The sequence below is a fragment of the Chelonia mydas genome, chromosome 10 (genome assembly GCF_015237465.2).
Source record: "Chelonia mydas isolate rCheMyd1 chromosome 10, rCheMyd1.pri.v2, whole genome shotgun sequence".
NCBI classification, from domain to species: domain Eukaryota; kingdom Metazoa; phylum Chordata; order Testudines; family Cheloniidae; genus Chelonia; species Chelonia mydas.
Window position 1 is genome coordinate 3,221,740 of NC_051250.2, and position 21,124 is coordinate 3,242,863.

The window sequence follows — 21,124 nt, forward strand, 5'->3', positions numbered from 1 at the left end:
GAGACACCGAGTGCTCCGGTCTCCCATGCGATGCCCGTTGGCTGAGCTTAGGCACTGAGCCAGGGGCTGTTTCTGTGGCTGCTGGGTTTCCCTCATGAGTGTCTGGCTCCCCTCTCTGTTGCTGAGTGAGGAATCTGCTTCTCCTGAGGGTGTCTCAGTCTCTCTCCTCACCCTGCCACCTCAGTCTCCTCAACCCAACAAGGTGGCATTGGTCTCTGCCCCCAAACTGGGAGGTAGCTGTATGCTGGCTTTCTTCCAAGGCAAGGAGGCAGCTTCCTCTCTGTCTTGTGCCCCCCTGGGGCAAGGAGGGAGCTGGCAAGGACGCCTGCCAGGGGTCCAGCTTGGCTCCACCGCCACATCACCCATTCGTAAACAACTGGTATTTGCACAGGTCTTGACAGTGAGCCTGGTGGAGGCTCCTGTGGACTCTGAACTGGTGCGCTCAGCCCGGGGTATTCCACAGGGAGCAGGTACACCTCCCACAGACCGTGCTGATCAACCCCCCGGGCATGTGGACGGGGGGTCCCCCTCTTCCTGGCCCATGTGTCCCCATTGCGCAGCGTGACTCTAGCTGGATAGAGCCCCTTTAAAGCAGACCCCTTGCCTCCCAGTTACTCCTTTCCCTTGCAGTCAAACTGCTCTCTTTCCAAAGCACAGCGCGATCTGCCTGGGGTCCAGTGGGGTTGGTTTGTGCACGGTGTGGTTTGGTGCTACGTTGGGTTCACACGCTTCCTTGTGACAGTTTATCCTGAAGCACGACAAGTACCGATACCTGCGGGAAGTCGAGCGCTTCCCCAACAGCCTCAACCCCCACCTCCCAGACACCCTGTCCCTGCTGAAGAGCATCCTGTCACAGGTGATGGACAAACACAGACACTCGAGCTGGATCCACATCGGAGCCGACGAGGTAAGTGCTGGGGAGGTTCCTGTGGAAGGCGTCCCGTGCTCTCCCCTCTGCCGGCTCAGGGAGTTATTTTGTGTGTGTGTGTGTGTGTGTGATTTGTGTTGCAGTAGCCCCAGCTGTAGATTGGAACCCTGCTGTACTAACACAATGGCTGCCCCTGCCTTGACAAGCTTACTGTCTAATGAGGGACACAGTAGACTGTCCCCAATTCTAGGTGCAAAGTCCTCTACAGCTTACGACAGCCCCTCCTGGGTAGAGGGAAGGGAAGAGGAACAAAACGTCTGGAGAAGAGGCTTGCAGAGCTACTCCACCTTCCAGCACACCGAGCACAGCTTTTAGTGGCTTCCTTGCAGGTCCTGTAGCGATCTGGCTTCTGTTTACAGACCCCAAAGTATCTCCAACTCTGCATACAGTACCAGTGAAATGTAGCCCCCTGTGGGGTGCAGGGTAGCAGCTCTTTGGTGCCCGACACTGGGTTGGGAGGAGGTGACATTTTTGGCCAAAGTACACGGGGACAGACTCTTGCATGTTACGCAGTGTCCCCTGGGTTCTCGAACGACTCTGCAGAGCAGATGGGGCCTGGTGTTCCAAAGCATCCTGCAAAGGTCCCATGAGCAGGAAAGGGCCTATAACTCATCTGCCCACCCTGCAGGGGTGAAGGTGTGAGTTGACCCAGCCTGGGCGTGAACTCGGGGTTAGTGGGGGAGCGTCGAGCTGCGTTCCAACCCAGCTGGCTACTTTTGCCATCCAGGGTTGCCCCAGTGAAGAGCTAATGTAAGCTGTGCTGTACTGACTCTTCACTGTCTAGATGTTCTGGTGGGGGGGTTAATTTTATTTATTTTTAAACGTACATGTTTACATCCGTGTTTACATCAGCGAAGGCCAGTCGGCGTGCGCACCTTCGCTCCTGGGGAGCTAGTTAAACTGTCTCGAACCTGCCCTGAGAAAGGTCTGTCCGCTGCTCAGACAAGCGTTGGCCTTGTGGGGAGAGCTCCAATGTGGGGGTGATCCTTCACACAGAGGAGACGGAACTGTGCCTGCAAGCTCTTCGGAGAGCTTTCCTCTGCCACTGTCATCACCTCTGTCTGTCTGGAGTGAGGCTCAACCAGCTGCTCGCGCTGGGCCAGCTTGGTGACACTGGTATAGTTGTGTGTATCATCCGCATGTTGCTGGCACTTGGGTCCGTCTCGTCTGATTGCTTTGCCTAGTTGCTGCGTGTAGCTGTTGACTAGGACTGAGGAGAGGCCTGATCACTGTGGGGCTGCACTGGGGAGGGGTCTGGCGCAGGGGTGCCGTTTCCCATCATTGCTCCCTGGGTGCATCCCTCTACGAAGGACGTAAACCTTGCACACTCTTCGCTCTATGCCTGTTTATAGAGGCTGTTAAGCTTCTGATCTTAACAATAGTTTCCCTTCCGGTAAATCCAGGTCTTTCATCTAGGGGAAGGGATGGATTCCAAGAACTGGATCAGCCTCAACAATGGAGATGTGGGGAAGATGTACCTGAATCACATCAAGGAGGTCGTGAACTTCATCGTGAACCAGTACAAGGGACTCCAAGTCCTCATGTGGGACGACATGCTGAGGAAGATCAGTGTGGGAGCCATCCAAGGTCAGGGTGGCTTTGTGCTCTTCTCCAGGAGCAGTTAATTGTAGGGGATTCCCTAGGGTGACCCTTGCATATGCCTCTCCAGAGCAGCATCCCAGTTGCACCCTCACGCTGCTCTGGCAGTGCAGCTGCCTGGAGGGTACCTGTAATGCCCCCTTCCCCCCGTCCCCCAGTGTCGTCTGGGATGGGGCGGGGCAGGGGAGAAAGTGTAGCACTGACACTAGAGTGTCTCCTGGGGGTTTGGTGGTGTCCCCACCAGGAGTGGTGGAAGGTCCCTAAAAAGTGTGTGTGTGAGGGGGGGGGCCACAGGTGCCAGAACCATGGCCCTGCCCTTCAGGCTGCCCCTTCCCCTGAGGCCATGCCCCCGCTCTCTTCTCTCGGGGGGGCTCCCCCCCGCCGGCACCCCTGGTCCCCGCCCATAGCGTGGAACGCTTCTGGGCTCACTTATATCTGTGCAGTTTGGAGTTGTGTATCCTGCGCACAGTCACCCCAACTCTTCGTGTAGGGAGCAAGGGGGGGGTCTGGGCTGGTGGAATGCGGTTGTGGGGAGGGTTTCCCCACCAGCCTTCTCTCTCCTCCCCTGGAGCTATTGGCAGACATGCTGTTGCATTCTCTCCCCTCCGGGTTTTTTTTGTCCTGCAGAGTCTGGCATACCGAAGCATGCCTCCCCAGTGCTGTGGTTTTACGCCCCAGACTTTGACACTGAGCAGATAGGTAAGGGGCAGAACCTGTGACAGTTTCATCCATGAGCTGCTTTGGGAGACTTGCCAGATTGCATGTCGGGAGGTTAAAGGCCAAGTTGAGCCCTAGTGTAAGCTGGGGACGGCACCATGGAAATCAGGGTCACGTTTCCTTTGTGTCCTGTCCTGCTGATGTCCTTCGCTTTGTCCCGGTTGTGACTGTGACTTTTGTGCCATGGACCCCTGGTGCCTAGGAGGTCGGCAGAGTCCCCCCATTTCACGGCCGTGGGGCTGCCAGCTGGTGACCCTCTTACTCTTTGCTAGTCTGGGTAACATTTGAACCGGTTACTTAAAGGTAGCGTAGGATCTAGGATGGAGCCTAACAAACTTCTGAGCCACCCGCCAGCATCCTGTTGCCAGCCCCAGACAATAGGAGCTGATAGGTGGGTAATGGTGTGTGTTCTCCGGCTGGTGCGTGTGCCCATGCCTATGGCTTGCAACAGGACCAGTGCGTCTCCGCCTCCACTTGTCAGCCACTCAGTGGTGCTGGTGGGTCTGTGTGGGGCCCATGGCTGGCGCCCTCCAGGGGCACTCTGCGGTAGCACTTTGGGGGTGCTGTGTTGAAGCTCAGCCTGTTGGCACTGGCAGATGTTTTCCAGCTGTTTGCTGATCATGGTATCTCCATCTCTCTTAGGAAAGTTTATTTCAAAGTACGCAGACAGTGGCTTCAAATCGGTGTGGTTCGCGAGTGCCTTCAAAGGCACCACCGGCCCCGCGCAGGCCTGGACCCCTTTAAATTACCACCTGAAAAACCACCTGAGCTGGCTGAAGGTGATCCAGGCCATGTCCAAGTTTCCGTTCATCAAGTTCCAGGGAATTGCCCTCACGGGGTGGCAAAGGTGAGGCCCTGCACTAGGGACCGGAGGGCGGCAGGGGGAACGGCTGTCCCTCCGCTTCTGAGCGAGCGCCAGTCTAACACACGCTGCTTGCATGGAACGTGACCTCTCCCCTGGGGAGGGGATGGACGGCGGGCGAGACGAGAGCAGTCCCAGGCTTTGCTCACTTGGCTCGCTTTGCTGTGCCATGGCCGCAGCTGGAACGCTGCCTTCAGCCGGGGCGATCCTTGAGTGGGAAGATCCCGATGACCTGCCAGGGGCTCGGAGAAGAGCGTCAGACAGGATTAGTGAGCTGGGGGGCGGGGTTACGGGGGAGTGAGACCAAAATCGTCCCAGCTTGGCTGGGTGGCTGAGGGGAGGATCCATCAGTCTGGAAATAAGCGAGGGGTCATGTCACAGCAGGTGATACAAGGCAGGGGAGAGGGGGAAGTAACTAGGGGCAACGGCATCCAGAGAGATGGGGCAAAACAGACTGAGCCTGCGGGAGGATCCCTTCACCTGCGGATCCTTTTCCTGAGGGGAAAGGTGAAAGCTGCCATGCTGGGGACTGAAGAGAACTCTAATAGGGAGCAGCCCTGCCCTGACAGGCAGCTGGGGACCTCCCGGGTCCATCCCAGCTCCAGCCCTATACTTCGCTAACTGCCACCCCCGGCACACTTTCCTTTGCTTCTCCTGCTGTTACTGCTTTTCCTGACCAAATCTCCTGCCCTGGTTAGATAGAAACGCACCTGGAATCCTAGGCTGTGCAGCAGGAGAAGTCCCCAGCGGAGTCCCCGGCTGTTGCAGAATGTTCCTCTTCAGGCCCATGGCCATGCCCCGCAGCACCAGTGCACCAGCCTGCTGGGACGGCTCTCAAAGGGGCTGCCTGCAGCAGGGACGAGCAGAAGCTGGTGTGGAGCTCTGGCGAGAAAGGGGCAGGGATAGCTGCGGGGCTGGCAGAAGTCCCTCAGGGCAATGGGAGTTGGGGATTCCTGCTGGGGCTCAGGGCAGCTTAGGGACCCTACAGATCATCAGTGGCAGGATCTGGGGCTGTGTGTGCGTCTGCCTCCCAGTGCGATGCCAAGGGACTGCGGTGAGACAGTACAACAGCTGGCAGAGGGTGATGGGCTGGGGATACCATTCTGCTGCTGCTGTCCTGATAGCAGGCCACTGATGGGCAGGGGGTTCCCCAGCGTGACCACGTGCTGTTGCTCTCCTTTCCCCGCAGGTACGACCATTACTCCGTGCTGTGTGAGCTGCTGCCGGTGGGGATCCCGTCCCTGGCCATGTGTCTGCAGACGCTAGTGAACGGTGAGGGGCTCGCTGCCAGGGCATACAGTGCAGGCTGGTGTCACCAAGCCTGAATTAACCCAGCCCTCTAACGTGAGAATCAGCATGGTCTAGCAATTAGACCAAGTGACTAGGAGTCAGGACTCCTGGGTTCTATTCCTGGGTCTACCACTGACCCCTTGTGCGGTTTAATCTCTGGCTTCCTCTAAGACTTCGTACAAAAAACAGTCTTTAGACCAATTTTTAACGGTTTCCTCTACGTGTATGAGATCTATAGTTACCCCTTTTGACCCAAGCAGTTAGCCAGTGTTCAAGGTCTTGTGGGTTGTTTTTGTTAGGAGGCCAAATCGATGAAGGAGTCAGGTGTTTCTTGGCAAGATTCACAAAGTTCTGCATCCATGGACACAGGAGGAATCAAACAGGAGGCAGTGTCTTTACTCACCGCTCCCAGCCTCTTTCCAGCCAGCACTCTGCTTTAAAAGCACTCTCTTGGGACCACGTTCCCAGTGCTTTTCTGGCAGCTTCTCACGCTTACCCTGAATGAAAGGCAGCTGTCATACCCACCAGCATCAATGAGGTATCACTCGGTCTCTATCATTATAGGGAGCTATACATTTTATATATATATAAAATATATCCCTTATCGCCCATAATTTACAGGAATGAGCTCTACGGGTTTGTGCACCCTTCATACCAGTGTAACTCCATCTGTCCACACTAGGGGGTTGCGCAGCTTTAGCTATCCAGGTTTCAAACCGATGTAGGTAAAGCTGTACCAATAGTGTGCGTAGGCCAGCCCTTAGTGACTTGCCCAGGAGCACCCAGCGCATCAGTGGGAAGGCTGGGATTAAAACAGTGTCATAACTCCTAGCCCACCAGGCTTGGAGTTCCTGTGGTGAGAGGAGGAATACCAGAATTATGCAATTCTCTGGCAAGATACTCTGTTTCTGTGGCCTCAACCCAGCCTGCCTGCTAAATACATGCAGCGCTGCTCACTCCAGGAGTGTTGCTCCCTAGCTGAGCGATGCAGTTGTGCTGTTTGTTTCCCTGATGGGTGAATATTTTGTCCTGGAAAAGCAACTGGTTTGGCCTTGAACCTGCATGTTGACGGCCAGGAGAGTAAAGGTTGCCTGTAAAATAGTATTGAGCTTTTTGGGGGCATTTTGGTCCTTCATGCTATTTTTATTCAGTGATCACCGTTAAGATGTTCTTCCTACGGGGGGGGGGGGGGGTGTGCGCGCATGCGCACTGTTATACAGATCAGGTTGAGCGGAGCTTTCTGGCCAAGAGCGGGTGTTTCAGAATGCTGTACCATCCCCACGTGTTCTCTGACTGCTTCCAGAATCGCAGTGCCGCATCAGGGAGAGGGCCGGTGGGGGAAACGTGAGGTCATTTGGCCAAGGGGTTCCCCAGACACAGCCCCTTGTACAAGCTAGCAGTGTCTAGTGTTCCAAAGGCTCTCCGATGCCTAGGGCTGGAAGTCTGTATGCCCGGCGGGCGCTGGGTTGGCTAATAGCTGGTGTTCCTCCATAGGACATACAATATCCGTCCTGTGCATTCGGCCTGCTTGTGGCTTGATGCTCACAGTGCTTTCCTGGGTATTTTGTTTTTCCCTTTATAACGGGACAGCCGCAGTGCATCCTCCCACGTGCCTCCCATTTCCCTAGTGTGTGGGCAGCTCCCAGCCTGTGGCGATGTGCCCATGTAGCTCTCATTCAGCTGGCACATGCTACACCTAGTGGGCCCATGGTAGCATGGGCGGCGGTCAGTGGGGCTGGCCACGCCGAGCACGTACCCAGGGCTTCCAGACAGGTTCCTCCCGCAGCTGCCTCTGCTCCTATGGCTACGCTACGGTCCTCGCCACGCTGGCTGGCCGGGTGCTACGCGGGTGTGTCCCCTCAGATGGGGACCACGCCCCCAGCGTCACGTGCAGACATGACCTAAAGATGAAGGTGCGCCCCCCCCCACCCCCCCGCTTGAGCTCCGAGCAAGCTGCCAGTACAGCCCCCATCTGGGTAAAGTTTAGACTCCCTCTCAGGGCTTCTCCTACCTGCTCTGGCCTGTCCTCTCCCCTTCCGCTAACCCGTGTGTCATCTCTCCCCCCCTCTCCCTCCCCCCCCCCCCCCCCAGGTGGATTTACTGAAGCAACTAACAAGAAAATCCTGGATGTGTTGGGCTTCCAGAACATCCATCTAGAGAAGAGCACGTGGTACGTTGCTCAGGCCAGTCTGTTCCAGCTGGCTGGTTCCCGGGCTGCTGCCCGTCAGCCGTGGCTTCGAGTGCTTATCCTGGGCTGTGCTGAGCCGTCACGGAGCCCAGCTGGCTTGCTATGTCCCCCATAGTCCTCCCGTTAGCTCTTGTTTGTGGGGTGTTACCAGCGCATCCCAGGAGCCTGCTGCACCTCCTATGTGTGTGTCTGTGACATTTGTCTGACCCCCCTGAGGCAGGGCAGGGCCATATCCCCATTGTACGGATGGGGCCAGGCGGCACAGAGAGACTGAGTGATCCGCTCCAGCTGTGTCATGGGGAGTGTGGGTCTCCTGCAACTCAAACTAGTGCCCTAACCCACTAGGCCTTTCTTCTCTGTCTAACCCACCAATCCTCTGTTTTAGCTGCTGCTTCCATAGTGGTGACCCTTCCTCCGAAGCATCCAGGTTCCATGCCCATTGGACTCGTCGGCAGCAGGTGCTTGGCATGCAGGCATCTCATGCCTATGCCCCAACAGCCTCTATGTATCTCCCCCTGCCCCTCTCCTGTGACCCGCTTGGTGCCTCGGTCCTGCGGGCAGGCGTTCCAGCGTCACTTTGAACCTGGTCTCCAGGCACCCTGCGGTTAGCACCTCCTTGCACTAGAGTGCTACGCTCCTGAATTTAGTGCTTGTCTTGTGGTGGCCGCTGGCTAGCGGGCTAGTGGTTCAATTCATTTCTAGCAGCCTCTGTAGCCCTTTAAAGCTCTGGCAAAATGTTCCTGAGAGGTGGATCCAAGCTCCTGTGTTTAGAGTCTCTCTCTAAAGGCTCCTCAACGGCAAGATAATTGAAAGTCTTGCCCTGGTGCTGATGTTCTAACACCCAAATTCTGAGCTCCAAGGAGTCGTCTGGCTCTTAGTCACATCAGTGAAGGAAGGATCCTGTGACTGCAACTCCAGCTGATGGCAAAAGGCTTCTCATCCGGGGCTGGATCAGTCCAGCCATGCCACTTGTGATGCTCTAGCGGGTAAAACGCCGGGGGCAGGAGGAACTCTCTTGCATGCAGAGGGCGCATTTGTTAGGTAGCCTGGGATTTGGGAGATTCTGTTTCTTTCCCCTGCTCTGCCATAGACGCCTGTGTGACCTTGGGCAAGTCACTTAGCCTCTCTGTGCTGCCATTCCCATTTATGCCATGGGGACAACAGCCCTGCCTGCCTCACGGGGTGCTGTGTGAGTAAACACATCCGATATTGAGGTGCTCAGACACTGTGGTGATGGGCGGGGGGGGGGCAGCTGAGTAACTCAGACAGCATCCAGAAAGGAAATATCCACATAATATGGCAAGCACCTTTGTTTTACGTACCTAAAACATCTGCAGTAAGAACTGTGTAACCAATATCCCTATTGTCTGTCAGTCCATGCACAGGGCTGTCCTCTTAGTGTGATCTAGTCTCTCCCCATCTATTTGAGCCTATTCTCTACATAATGACCCAGTCCCTGGCACAGAACGGGACCTGCTGTGTCTGACACAGAGCTTAGGTGAAGTCATGGGTGGTCTTTGGGGGTCTCTCATCTTTCCTGTCTTGCTTGGAAACTTGTCCACGTCCTTATTAATTAAATTCCAACTTTCTATTGTCATTGTTCCAAACCAAAAAGGCTTGGTGGGGATGAATTAGTGGCTGCCCAACAAGTGTGAAGTAGGAAGCTGGGTGTCCTTTGGTTCCAGAAAGGTTGGTCGCATTAACCAGCGATTGGATGAAATGGAAAGTCCCTGTATCAGCTCTGAGAGCAAATGGGGATTTGGGGATCTGCTTCCTTGGTGGTATCAGGAACTATCCCGTGGCTCACATCTGCTCCTGCTGTGTGTTTCTCCTAGTGAAGGGAATGGCGCATTTCCAGGCTCTGAAATCTATCGCATGGTCGAGCAAATCAATGGCCAGTTAAAAGAGAGCATTGCGAAAGTCCTGGAGGAAGAAAGGTAACTGGGTGCTATGGGGCTGGAAGCTGGGCTCTGTACCCTACCCTAGTCTCCCAGCTCATGTCGAGGCATGCAGGGAGGGGGTGTTTACTGGAGCTCCTCTCTGGTCTCTGCTACGTCTAGCTTTCGTTCAGAGGTGTGCAGAATCAGTGACTCCTCCCAGGCTCCTTGCCCAGCTCCTTGGCTGATTTCAGTCTCTTTCCCTGCCCAGCCTCCACCCTTCAGGGTCCTTGTCCTAATCTCCCCTTTCCACTGCATGCCCCTTTCCAGCTCTAGTCCCCTCTGCATTCGAGTCAGCCTTATTCCTCCTGGGCGCCTGCAGGGGGTGCATTAAGTGCATGGGGGAGACATGCTGCTTGCTCTGTTTCGGTGCCCAGCACCACAGCCTCCCTCAGCTGCTGTGGGGAGCAATTTCAAGGAAAGTCCTGCTAAGCCCCTCCAGTCTCAAGATGAGGCATGCTCAGGTGCGCTGTGGGCATAGTGCATGCACAGTCCAGTTGCACTAGGAGCTGTGTGGGGATGGAGCATGCTCAGTACACATGGAAACTTTAGAGAATTTAGCTGCTGAATTCTTAACAAGTCTCTACTGAGCACGTGCAAACTGAGATTTTATTTTTTCATAGGCTTATAACTTGGCCAAATTTGGGTAGTTTTTCACAGGAATGGCAAAAGGCACTTCCCTGACACCAGGGCAACACCCCTGCCACATGTCAAATCCGTGCCCCAAAGCATGAGGGTGCTGGAGCGTCTCAAGGAAAAAAGTGGTCAGATTTTTTTTTATATATATAAAACCCGGCTTAACGTATTTTCCCCTAATCACGTACTACAAACAGCTGAACCCTTTTTGCTAAAACTTTAACATAAAAACTCGGCCTGAGGCAGATGCCTGGCTTGGGAAACTTCAGCCCAAACAGCTAGTCTTTTTGGCAAAGTTATAAGCAAGTGGAAAGTGTTGGACAACCCTCAAGTAGAGATGTTGCTGCCAGGCCTGCCTGTAGTCCAGTTTTCTGGCGATTTGTTACGGGGCTCCCCCACCAGGGTTAGCTTTTGCTGGCAAGACCTGCTAGAGTGAGAGGCGTAGTTACAAAACAACTAATCTGGTGTTTCTGGGGTGGGGTCCGTTTGTCTCTCACATCAGTGCCATCAAGGGCTGGTTCAGCCCGTACCACAGGAAACACCAGTTCGGTAACCCGCGCAACCTGGAGAACTTCGGCAGCAAGGTGTTGAAGTACGTGGGGCTCCCTTGGCCCACTCTTGGGGGCGGGTAGATGGGACTCGTACCGCTGTGTGGGCCTGGCGGAGTCTCTGTGCGATGATGGGCTCCTGGCCAGGCTTTCACCCTGCTTCCCGTCAGGGAAGGGGAACAGAAGCAAGCGCTCGCCTTCCCGGGGCTCTTCTCCGAGGCGGGGTGAAGGCCTTGCGCCACGAGCGAGGCCTCCGCACTCGAGGTCCCCACTGAGCAGGAATCTGAACTCCGCCCTGTGTGAACGGGCATGGGGCTGAGAGGGGCAGTATGGGCCTGCCCTGTCCCAGCCCTGGGGAGGGCACGAAGGCAGTGCCCAAACCAAGTTGCCCGTGTTGCTGAGAGCCGGGGCTGGTCTCTCACAAGCCTGAACCTTGATCCCCACCCAACCCCTCTCCCTGTCTGAGGGGTGGAGGGGGCAGCTTCCCTTGTCCCCTTTGGGGATGTCGCATCCAAAGCGGCAGCTCTAACTCGAGCGGAGTCCTGGCTGCTGGGTGTGGCCCAGGGCTGGGGTTCCTAGTGCAGTGCTCACAGCAATGGCCTGCTGCTCTCCTCGGAGAACTGGTGGCCTCTTTCCAGCCACGAGAGGTCACCGGGCCCCCGGGTCTCTTGACATGGCGATGGCGTGCCGGCAGGGGACACTCCCACAAAGCCCAGTCCTGCCTTCCTGGGGCCGGAGGGGTGGGGGCCGGTTATGTACCGGGCAGTTAGTTCTAAAATGACGGGAGGAGGGCTGGGCCGGGAGGTGGGAGACCAGGGCCTGGGGCTTGGCTCTGGCCTAAGCTTCCCAAGTGACTTTGGACCAACCCCTGCCCCTTCCTGGGCTCGGCTGCCCCTCTGTAAAGCAGGGAGGGGGAGGAGGGCCTTCCACCCAGGGGTCTTGTGGGCCTTCACGGGGCATCATCAACTTCCAAAAGAGCATGGGGGCCTGGGCCTGCCCCGGAGCCCCCGCTGGTCACCATGGCGATGCAGTTGCCCCCTGCTATGTTGAAAGGACTCTCCCCCCGTGGCTGGGCGGGGGGCAGGAGGAGCTCACAGAACAGAGCCTTTCACCTGTACCCGGAGCGCTGCACGGAGCAAAGCCTAGGTCCATGGGGAGATCTGTCTGTGGCAGGAGCTAGGCTGGTGATAGCAGGTGTGATGCTGTGGGGTTCGTCTGGTCGATCTGACTCGCTCAGAGCCCCATGGCAATGGTGGTTAATCAGCCTGCACCCCTGCAAATGCCGCAGGCTCCTGGCTCTGACACGCTGCCGCCTTCTGCCACCAGGGTCCATGAGGACTGGGAGAACTTCATCCAGAACTTCCGCTCCCAGCTGGAAAGCATCTACTTCCCGGACACGGTGGAGGAGTGGATGGAGGAAAACGTGAATCCCTACATGGACCGGCTGCGGGAGTTTGTCCGGGACTACAGGGAGATCATCCGCCTGAATGCCAAGCCCAAGGCCTTGTAGGGGCAGGAGCCCAGGCTGGCTTGCTGCAGCGAGGAGCCCAATTTCACTGCACAGCGGACTTGAGCTGCCTGGAATGTGGTGACTCTGGCCAGAGCTTATTTCCCCTTGTCATAGTCCATTAGCAACCCCCAGGCCAGTCTTGTTTCCTGGCTCCCTCTCTCTGCAGAGGTGGCCACTGGACTTCTCTGTTCCAATCCCTCTTCACACTAGTCCCGAAAATAATCTTGAAAAGCATGAGTGAGGCCCTGGGGGGGCGGGGGCCTCTGGGATTGGGCAGCTGTTAATGTCTTGGGCTTGCCCGCTCAGAGCCACTGCAGCACCCATCCCAGACAGCAGGTGCAGCCCGCGAGTCGCTGGCCATCTGAGCTCTGAGCCCTGTGGCTGCGATGCGTTCTCCAACCTTGGAGCAGTGCCCTTTTCCCTGCGTGCCCAGGATTGTGCTGTCACTGCGGCTCCCCCAGGAGAGGTGGGATGGGGCTGGCTTGCCTTTCAGCCCCCATTCACGCTTGTCCGGGAGCCCATGGCTCTGGCAGCGCAGACCTGCTCCGTGGATCCCCCTTCTTTGTGGGACCAGGTAGGAAAGCCATGCCCACCTTCTTCGAGGGGCCCAGGGGTGGGTCTGTCCCCAGCCTGGCGCTCCGTGAAGCCGTAACAATGGGAGCTGTTTGGCCCTTCGTGGGAAAGCTCTCCCGACAGTGACCAGCTCGTTTGGGACGGAGACCCCCATCTACTTCCTGGTGACCCAAAGTCATGAGAGGAGCCTCTCCTTAGGGGGAGCTGGGTCTCTGCCGACACTCTGGCCACTCGGGGAACAGCTCTTCCCCGAGTGTCGGCTGTGGGGGGGTCACACAAGGTCTCGTGCTCTTTGCACTAGTCGCAGATTGCTGACCCATAGAAAATAGGTGTATCTGTGCCCTCCGTGCCAGTGAGGTGACTGGGCCACTGTCTAGTGTTCACATTGGCCCAGTAGCCATAGTGAATCTGAAGACGACTTGCTTAGGCTTCGGGCTGTTTGGAGCGGGGCTTTCCAAAGGTCTTGGAGCTGGCCTCGCTCCTGCTGGCCACGTCCCTGGTAAAACATCCCCTGACTGCAGCGGGTGCAGAGTCATGCCGAGCGCCATTGAACACTGCACCCTGACCCTATGTCGGCACTGCAGTCCCAGGTGTCACGGGCACTCAGGCTCTAATCTCGCTAGCGTGGCTGAAAGTAGCGGTAAAGCTGCAGTGCGGTGGGCTAGCCATGTGAGTACGTAGCCAGCAGTCTGGACCGGCGTGTCCTGTACTGAAGCCGTGCCGCTGTGGCCTCACAGCTGTTTTAGCTGCACGAGCGAGGTCAAAACTACCTCCCGTAAGCCTGCCTGAGCTGCAGTGGCTCCTCCGATTGCAGGGTAGACGTCCCCTTAGCTGCTGGTATCTATTTTGAACGCTGAGATCTGATGCCCACGATCTGTTTCCTTCTGGAGATGTGGATCTTCATGGGCCGGGCGAGTCCCTGGGGAGAGCCGCTGCTCTTCTGCACCAAGGCTCCCCCATGCAGGAGCCCGGGAACTGTTGAGTGGTGTTGTCCACTGCAGTCTGGGGAAGGGTGAGGCAAATGCTGAACAATTCCTGCTTTGGGAGGCTCCTCCAGGGACAATGCTGCCAGACAGGCTTGCTGGGTTTGCAGGGAGAGAGTCTTGTTTTGGCAAATAAATGCCCCAGAGCAGGAGCCTTCTTTCTACTAGGGATGGTGACAGACCCTGGGCCTGACAGCGGGACACAAATTAGAGACGCTAACAAGTATCGGAGAGCTCAGAACCTGCTGGGGGTTGGTCTGGGGGCACTAAATCCCCCCTGGAGCTGGGAGTTCTCCCTGCATTGGTGGGTCTGACTAAAAACCCAGTGTGTGAGCTCCCCCTGCTGGTTCCTCATCAGCGCTGGATCCAGACTTTTCCCCGGACTGTGATAACTCCCTTCACTGATGCCGGTGCAAGAACCAACGTCTTGGCCTAATTACTGTGTAGTAACTCGGTGTAGCAGCAATCTCTGCAAGCAGCTGTATTCATACTGGTTCCATTTGAGAGGGCAGGGGACTCTGGTGGCTTCTGATCTGTGGAGTAAAGGGCAAGTCCAGGGTGGGAGACCCTGATCCAAACATCTGAACTCATCGCAAACAATGCGGTTACAATCAAAAGTGAATTGTGCAATGTATGGCGTCCTGCCCCCACCCTCCCAGTCACAGGGCTAGGGTCCCTCGCAGGTTCTCGCTGTGGGCTGAAGTACAGTGGGGTGTTTCATTTCCACAGGGAAGGTGGCAGACACTGTGCAATAACCCAGGCTTCTCTCGCATTGCCACTGTCTCTGCACTAGCTGATGTTGCTGTAATACAGTGAGTGACGCTTGGGTCCGATGCCTGCATGACTATATGGAGAGGACACCTGTTTGCCAGTGGATCTGTTTGGTTTAATATATTGAGCCTAATTTGTTTTTATACTGTATAGAAAGCTCATGTAATAAATACCAACTTCCACAATAAAGTATTTTCCTAAGAAATGCAGCAAATGGTCACTTGTGGCTAGAGTCCCTCTTACCGATTCTCCTGCCCCCTCCGGGCCTCTTCTCTCTGGGAACAGTCCCTGGACTGAGGACAGGGTTCTGCAGTGCAGCGGATTAGTGCTAAATGGGCATTTCTCCCAGGAGAGCCTAGGTTCAAATCCCAGTTTGGTTGCAGGCTGAAAGGGTGGGAAACTGCAACAGTGTGGACTTCAGCCTAGCTGTCCGAGTGGGTACACAGGGTCCGGGGTGGGCTTGACCTTGTGCTGCTGAGGCTTTGCGGCTATGGTACGCAGCTAAGCCATTTGTAATTGAGTTAGTGTCTTCCCCCCCCCCCCCCCACCCCCATGTGCTGCAATCACCCCTCTGACTGCAGCATCGACAGACACAGACTTAGCCCTGGCTGGGTACGGCTCTGTTCCACCAGAAAACTACCATGCTGTTGGCCAGGGGTGGCAGTCTCCAGGCCCAGGATCAGACTGTCCCTGGATGCTGCTGTCATGGATGGGAGCTGTGCGCGAGGATCCCGGAACAGCGAAAGGTGCGTCAGCAGCAGAGTTATGGGGAGGCTGGGATAGCAGGGGGCTGTGGGTCAGGACTGAGGGGCACTGGCAGAGCTGGGGGGGGGAGCCCAGGGCTGGGATAGCAGGGGAGTTAGAACTATGATACACTTGCCCAGCACCGGCCTAGGCCTTGCCTGTCTCTGACCCAACACATATTTGTTCATTGCTTTCAGGAGCCCCCTCTAAATGTGAACGGGGGACGCTCCCCCAAGGTTGCCTGCTCAACCCATGTACAGCTGTAGCTGTTCCCCGCCGAAGTGCTTCACGCAGCTCAGGTCCAGGGGTGCTGCGGACAGAAACCATCTATTTGGTGTTTGTTACAACATGAAGCTGGGGGGGGGGGTGGCTGCACCCCACTGTGCCCCTAGTTCCAGCCCCACTGCTTCTGACCCCCCCGCAGAAGCTACAACTCTTGGGTGTGATGAGCTGGAGGGATTTTTCAGCCAAGAGGTGGTGCTGTTCTCTCTCCACGGACGCCGGCAAGGTGCTTTGAGCTGCTCTGCCAAGCCCCCGCGGTGCAATGGGCGCTTGGAAAGGCTGCGGCGCGGCCGCCCGGCAAAGCAGGGGGAAGCGTCGGAGCCGACACGCAGCCACGGCTCTCCTGGCTGGACCGGGCGCTTGGGAGCCATCTCTTCGGAGCCTGGCTGCTCGGGAGCTGCCTCCTGCCTGGGCCGTGATAACCGGCGGTGCTCCTGGCAGGGTGCCCGCCCTGGGCCAGCCTCCGGCGCTGCTCTGGGGATGCCTGTGGTGCCCCAGAGCGGAGGCGTGACCTGGAGGCGGGGGCACCGGGCCTGCGCAGGCACCACTGCTGAGCCACGAGGCTGTTTGCAAAGCCCTCCGTGTGCAAACGCCATCAGCAGAAATGGGTGGAGGGGTTTCATCTTGGGGCCGGGGGGGTGGTTGCAGAAAAGCCCCTACTTAAAGGGGGGGACAGCAGCCGATCGGCGTCTCTAGGCTCCCCGCAGCGCTCGCTGTCCTGGCTGGTGGCACATCAGGGTGTAGGAAACGAGACCCAGCCACTCTCTGCTGGCCTGTGGGGTTTAACTCGGTCGCCTCCTCTTGAAGCCTGAGCCCTGGTTAGTCGAAGCGCCAGAGGTAGATGTAGCCTTGTTTAAAGGCCTGGGCTGCAAAAACCAGCTGGCTCTTTGTTGCTCTGGCCCGTGCAGGCCTCAGAGCTAAGGGAACCATCATCGCCTCTGGGGAGAGAGCCGTGTCTCAGGCAGGGAATCCCTTCCAAGGGCAGCGTGCCCTCCGGGGGGTGGGGGGGGACACATATCCAACAGCAACACTAGGAAGACCGCGGAGGGATGAGCCAACCCAGCCCAGGCCTTCACAGCTGCAGCCAGGAGCGGGGGAGAGCAAGGGGGGCTCGGTGGCAAGGTCGCAAGGAGAGCGCTCCCGGTTTATCATCCCTGCTTGGCACCTGGGGGCGGGAGAGCGCAGCCCTTGCTCCAGAATGACTGTCCGCTTTTTGGGAGGCCGGGGGGGGGGTGTGCCGATTTGTGGGTCAGTTCTGGGCACTGAACAGGTCTGTAAAAGCAGCGAGGGAGCCCCTGAGCTCCAGGCCCTCTTCGGGGAGGGTCTGAGCAAGGACGTGCTTCCAACCCCCTCGAGCTGCTGCATGTTCTAGGCCAGGCCAAGGCTGGGATGAGCTGGGTGAGCTCCCTGCTCCACAGCCTGCAGCCCATGACACTAGCCTGCCCCTGGCTTGCCAGCCCTGCCTTTGCTCCTGGGCTGGGAAAGGCGAATAAGCAGGATGGGGGAGATGCTGTCCTGGATCCGCGGCCCTGGAGGCCTGTAAGGCAGAGTCCTCCTCTGCTTAGTGCTAGGCAGGTACCACGGCTGTGGGACCCCGCCATGTGGGGAGCAGAGCCTGGTCTCTCTTCTGTCGCACAATGGCGCTGGTGAGAATTTTCCCTGTGCTTGTTTTTCCTGCGGCCGCAGGCCAGGGTCAGGCTTTGGGGTTCAACCCAAGCCAGTGAGGAGTTGTCATCACCTGCAATGCTCGGCTGCTATGGCCCCTAGCTTGCGCCCCAATAGCCAACGGACAGTCCCCCCTCCCCTCAGCTTCCACCACCCAGTTACTGTTTGCAGAATGACCCCAACACCCCTCATCCCAAATTTCCCCAAAACTGGTGGACCACTCACAGACGTAATTCGCTTTGCTGCTCCTTTAAAGAGACCGAAACCACAGATTGGTCTCGTGGCTGGAGTTAACAAGCGTGTCAATTCGGTCAAAGCACTGGGCTGGGTAAGAGAAAATGTACAACCAATGTATTTAATGAGAGAGAGAGTTCAAGTCTAGGGGATAAAGCTAGAATGGGTTACGAACAAACCCTAGCTCTTGGGTCATGAGGATCCCAGCCTGTGGTCAGAGAGTGTACCGTCACTGAAATGCAGCTCCTGCTGGGGAGGAGGAACAGCCCTCTAACAGCTCCCAGCATCAGTGCATGCCATCGTAGGGCTGGAAATGAAGATTTCTGAAGAACAGCCTAGCCCCTGTGGGTTTTACAAAGCCCTGCATCACATACACAGATTAGCGGGGAGGTTTGCCTTTTGTTGCAGGTAACTGCGCGGATGTTGGGATGTTTCTGAAACCAGCTGAGTGGAGGATCCAAAACAAAGGTGGCTTCGATTGTGCCGGAGAAAGGCACAGCTGCTCCACTGAGGTGCACTTGGAGGGAGCTTTCAAATGACTGTGGGCAGCAAAGGACAAAAGAAATAGGAGTGGCCCCCATGCACTCCTGCATACACAGCATATAATCCCACTGATCACACAGGCGCCCTCTGCCAAGGGTCTTTCCTTGACATCAGTGGGATTTGCTCAGGACAGGACTGGGGCCAGTATTGCACATGTAGGTCTAGGTGTGGGTAGCAGGGAAAGGTGAGATGGCCCAGTCATCGGCGGCTGCTGCTTTTGCTTGGAACGTTTCAGTTTCTTCCGAGAACCTGGAGAGAAGGAGACTGCACGGAATCACAACTGAATCCTGCTTTCTGCCCTCCATGCAATTCCCCTGAGAGCTGCTTGAGCTGATACAGCTCCCACCCTGCTGCAGCTCCGAAGGACACAGGGTTTGGAGCAGAGCAGGACATGTCAAGTGATGTGCAGCTGAGCAATACAAACCTGAGAGTCTCTCTAGCTCTGGCCTATGACCCAGGGATGCTGATGGAAGTAGCTGACTGTAATAAAAGTGGGCCAAGGGCAGCTTTGTATGGGATGGAGGGGTTCAGGTGTCAAAGAAGGAAGGGACCTAGAGGAGCCCAGGCAGATAGTCTGTGTCTAAGGCCGGCGGCCATTCAAACCTGGAAGCACTGCCAGCAGCTGTATCCACCAAGCATGTGGACAGCAGAACAGAGGCATTGCTGCAGCTGGCCATGGAGTGAGGCACCAATCCAGGGGCACAGACCCCTTGTGAGTGGTATCCTTGTTCCCCTTGCCGTTGGAGCCGTTCAGCATTCCAGCCGTGGGCAGAAGGAGGCAGCAGAAGTGGCAGCCACAGCAGGAAGAGGACTCGATGCAGCGCACCTGCTCCAAGCGCCTGCTTTGCTGAGCGTGTGAAATGCCCCATACTCCCAGGCCTGTGCCCTCTTCCAGCTGTCCTGGCTCTTTAAGGACAACAACATGCCAGGGCTAGGGTGGAAATCTGCATTCTGCTGCTAAAGAGGGAGGAGCCTGTTTAAAACTGGCCAGCTGAGGCTGGGAGCTGAATAAACAAGGCTCTGCCGCCAGTTTCTGCTGCTTAAGCTTTTCCCTTGTTCTCTAACATGCTGGGAACTATCTGGATTATGGCTCTGCCCAGTGGGGGCAGGCGTCCATATGCCCATCTCCATTGGCATGGCTCGGAGCTGTAAGGGTGAGTTAGAAAAGGCTCCTAGCAGGGGTTTCGCAGACCTCAAACGTGGTGGTTATGCCCCCAAGGATATAACGGTTTTGCCAGCTTGGCTGGCAGTATGTTCACAGCCAGAGCCTGCCTTCCCAAGGCGCTGAGCATGCGTCAGTCCTGTTGACTTCAGCCGAGGTGCTGGGCCCATCTGAGCATTACCCCCATGGTGTATCTCAGAGGAATGTCCGCTCCCATGCAGTGCATGGACTGGCCCTTCACATCGCCCCGGAGCTGGCGATGGAGGGGGACAGAGCCTGCTGTGTGCTTTTTTTTATAGCTCCCTTGCTGTACCATCATGCCAGAGTGTCAGCGCCCCAGCCTTGCCCTCCACACTCAAAGCTGGGAGTAGCTCCTGGGAGCAGGACATGGGGTGGAGCCCTATAGTAAGAGAGTCCATCCCTTATAAGTTGCAGGCCCCCAAGCTGCCTTAAGATGGGGCAGGGCAACTGCCTCCCACTCCTACCTGCAGAGGCTGGGCTGGCTCATCAGTTGCTGAGTCAGAGTCGCCCCCATCGCCCCCCCAAATCCTGTTGCTTGTGACACGAGATCATAGTGTTGGAAATGCAAATGGTCAAGGCCTTGCTCTGGCTGTTAAAGCCAAAGGCAGACAGGTTTCCAGTCAAATGCATCTGTCACCACCACACAAGAGCAGAACCGGTTGTTGAGGGCTGGTGACAGGGAGCAACCTTGCAGAGGCCCCGGGGCCAGGACTGGAGAGATGGAGGAGACGGATTAGGTCTGAAATTCTCACATTCAATCTGTGATGCTCAGGGCTGGCCCTAGACCAAATGCCACCCCAGGCGAGGGGTGTCTTCGCTCCCACCACCCTCAATTTGTGAAACTTTTGAATACTTTATTTTTTTTTATTACATTTGTAGCCCATTTCCCTGACTGACTGGCGATGCCCCGTTCCTGGTATACCCATGACGGCCTGGCTGACAACGTTCTCAGAGGTTCGAGGAAAGTGTAGTTCTCAGAAAGTCTGGAAGCTTCCATGATATTCTACAAAGGTCCAGAACGTTCTAGGAGGTTCATGGAAAAATGAATCCACACCTGGAATACCAGGAACATTTTACTTCAAACATTCTATTTTCTCTTTTGTGGCTAACAACCCAAACAGCAGCCTGAGCCCGGGGTCCCCCAAGCCCGGCACCCCAGGTGGTTGCCTGCCCCTAAATCTGCCCCTGGTGATGCTGGACTCCCCCCTCCTCTGCCAGCATCGACTAAGCTATTGCTTCCCAGCAAGATGGCCACCTGCAGCTGGGGGTTCAGATGGAAGAAGCCGGATCACAAATTCAGTTTCCAGGTGGGAAGCGGTCGGAGACTCGCCCAATCACTGAGCTGAGCCCAGTGGGCAAAATTTCCCTTTAAGCACGAATTTTGTCACTGGAAATCTCTTCTGGGAGAGGCGGCTAGCCCCTGAAACAAAGCCATGCGCCACTGCTAACCGTGAAAGGGATACAGCCAGCTAGGCGAGAGGTGGCACTTGGAAGTGTGCAGATGTGAGCTGGAGAGAAATGTTTTCATGATTTGTTTACCTGTCAGTGAAAACAGGCCAATATCCAAGCTTCCTTCTGAGGCGGCAGCAGCCCAGACCCAAAAGCAGTGCTGGGCTGGTGCATGGGAAGGGGAAACTGGCCAGCCTGGCAGAGTGATGTTCTCCCAGTCACACAGCAGGGCTGGGGAAAGGCACCAGAACATTAGCGTTCTTTCTGTTCCAATAATCCAAGGTGTATCTAACAATGGGAAGGAACGTGCTGTGTGCCCCATTAAAGCCTGCCGCTTGAAAGCCAGACTACAGCCTGAAATGCCAGCTGGTGCTCAAACAGCCTCTGATCATAGTGTGAGACAGAGGAAACAGGATAATGAGGAGCGAATTTTCATATTTCAAATGTTACTAAAAACATGTCCTAATGGAAAATGAAACCTC

At 56.4% G+C, this 21,124-nt stretch overlaps 1 protein-coding gene and 1 long non-coding RNA gene across 12 annotated transcripts in view; both read left to right on the forward strand.

Annotated features, from left to right (window-relative positions):
- LOC102947365 (hexosaminidase D) overlaps positions 1–14,751 on the forward strand; it is a 30,862-nt gene extending 16,111 nt beyond the window's left edge. For 5 of the 11 annotated variants that reach the window (XM_043523529.1, XM_037910263.2, XM_043523531.1 and 2 more), the window contains 9 exons: positions 743–907; positions 2,332–2,515; positions 3,155–3,226; positions 3,887–4,091; positions 5,296–5,378; positions 7,488–7,566; positions 9,420–9,521; positions 10,660–10,749; positions 12,032–14,751. In XM_043523529.1, the coding sequence (XP_043379464.1) occupies positions 743–907; positions 2,332–2,515; positions 3,155–3,226; positions 3,887–4,091; positions 5,296–5,378; positions 7,488–7,566; positions 9,420–9,521; positions 10,660–10,749; positions 12,032–12,215 (1,164 nt within the window). In that variant the 3' untranslated portion in view covers positions 12,216–14,751. Of the gene's footprint in view, positions 1–742; positions 908–2,331; positions 2,516–3,154; positions 3,227–3,547; positions 3,636–3,886; positions 4,092–5,295; positions 5,379–5,695; positions 7,573–7,969; positions 8,043–9,419; positions 9,522–10,659; positions 10,750–12,031 lie in introns of those variants that run through there. The other 6 variants (XR_006284172.1, XM_037910266.2, XR_006284174.1 and 3 more) reach the window with 6 other exon arrangements.
- A 4,239-nt stretch (positions 14,752–18,990) lies between these two features.
- LOC122461995 lies at positions 18,991–21,124 on the forward strand. Its single transcript, XR_006284312.1, has 2 exons — positions 18,991–19,164; positions 20,073–21,124. It is a non-coding gene; the product is annotated as an uncharacterized LOC122461995 (long non-coding RNA).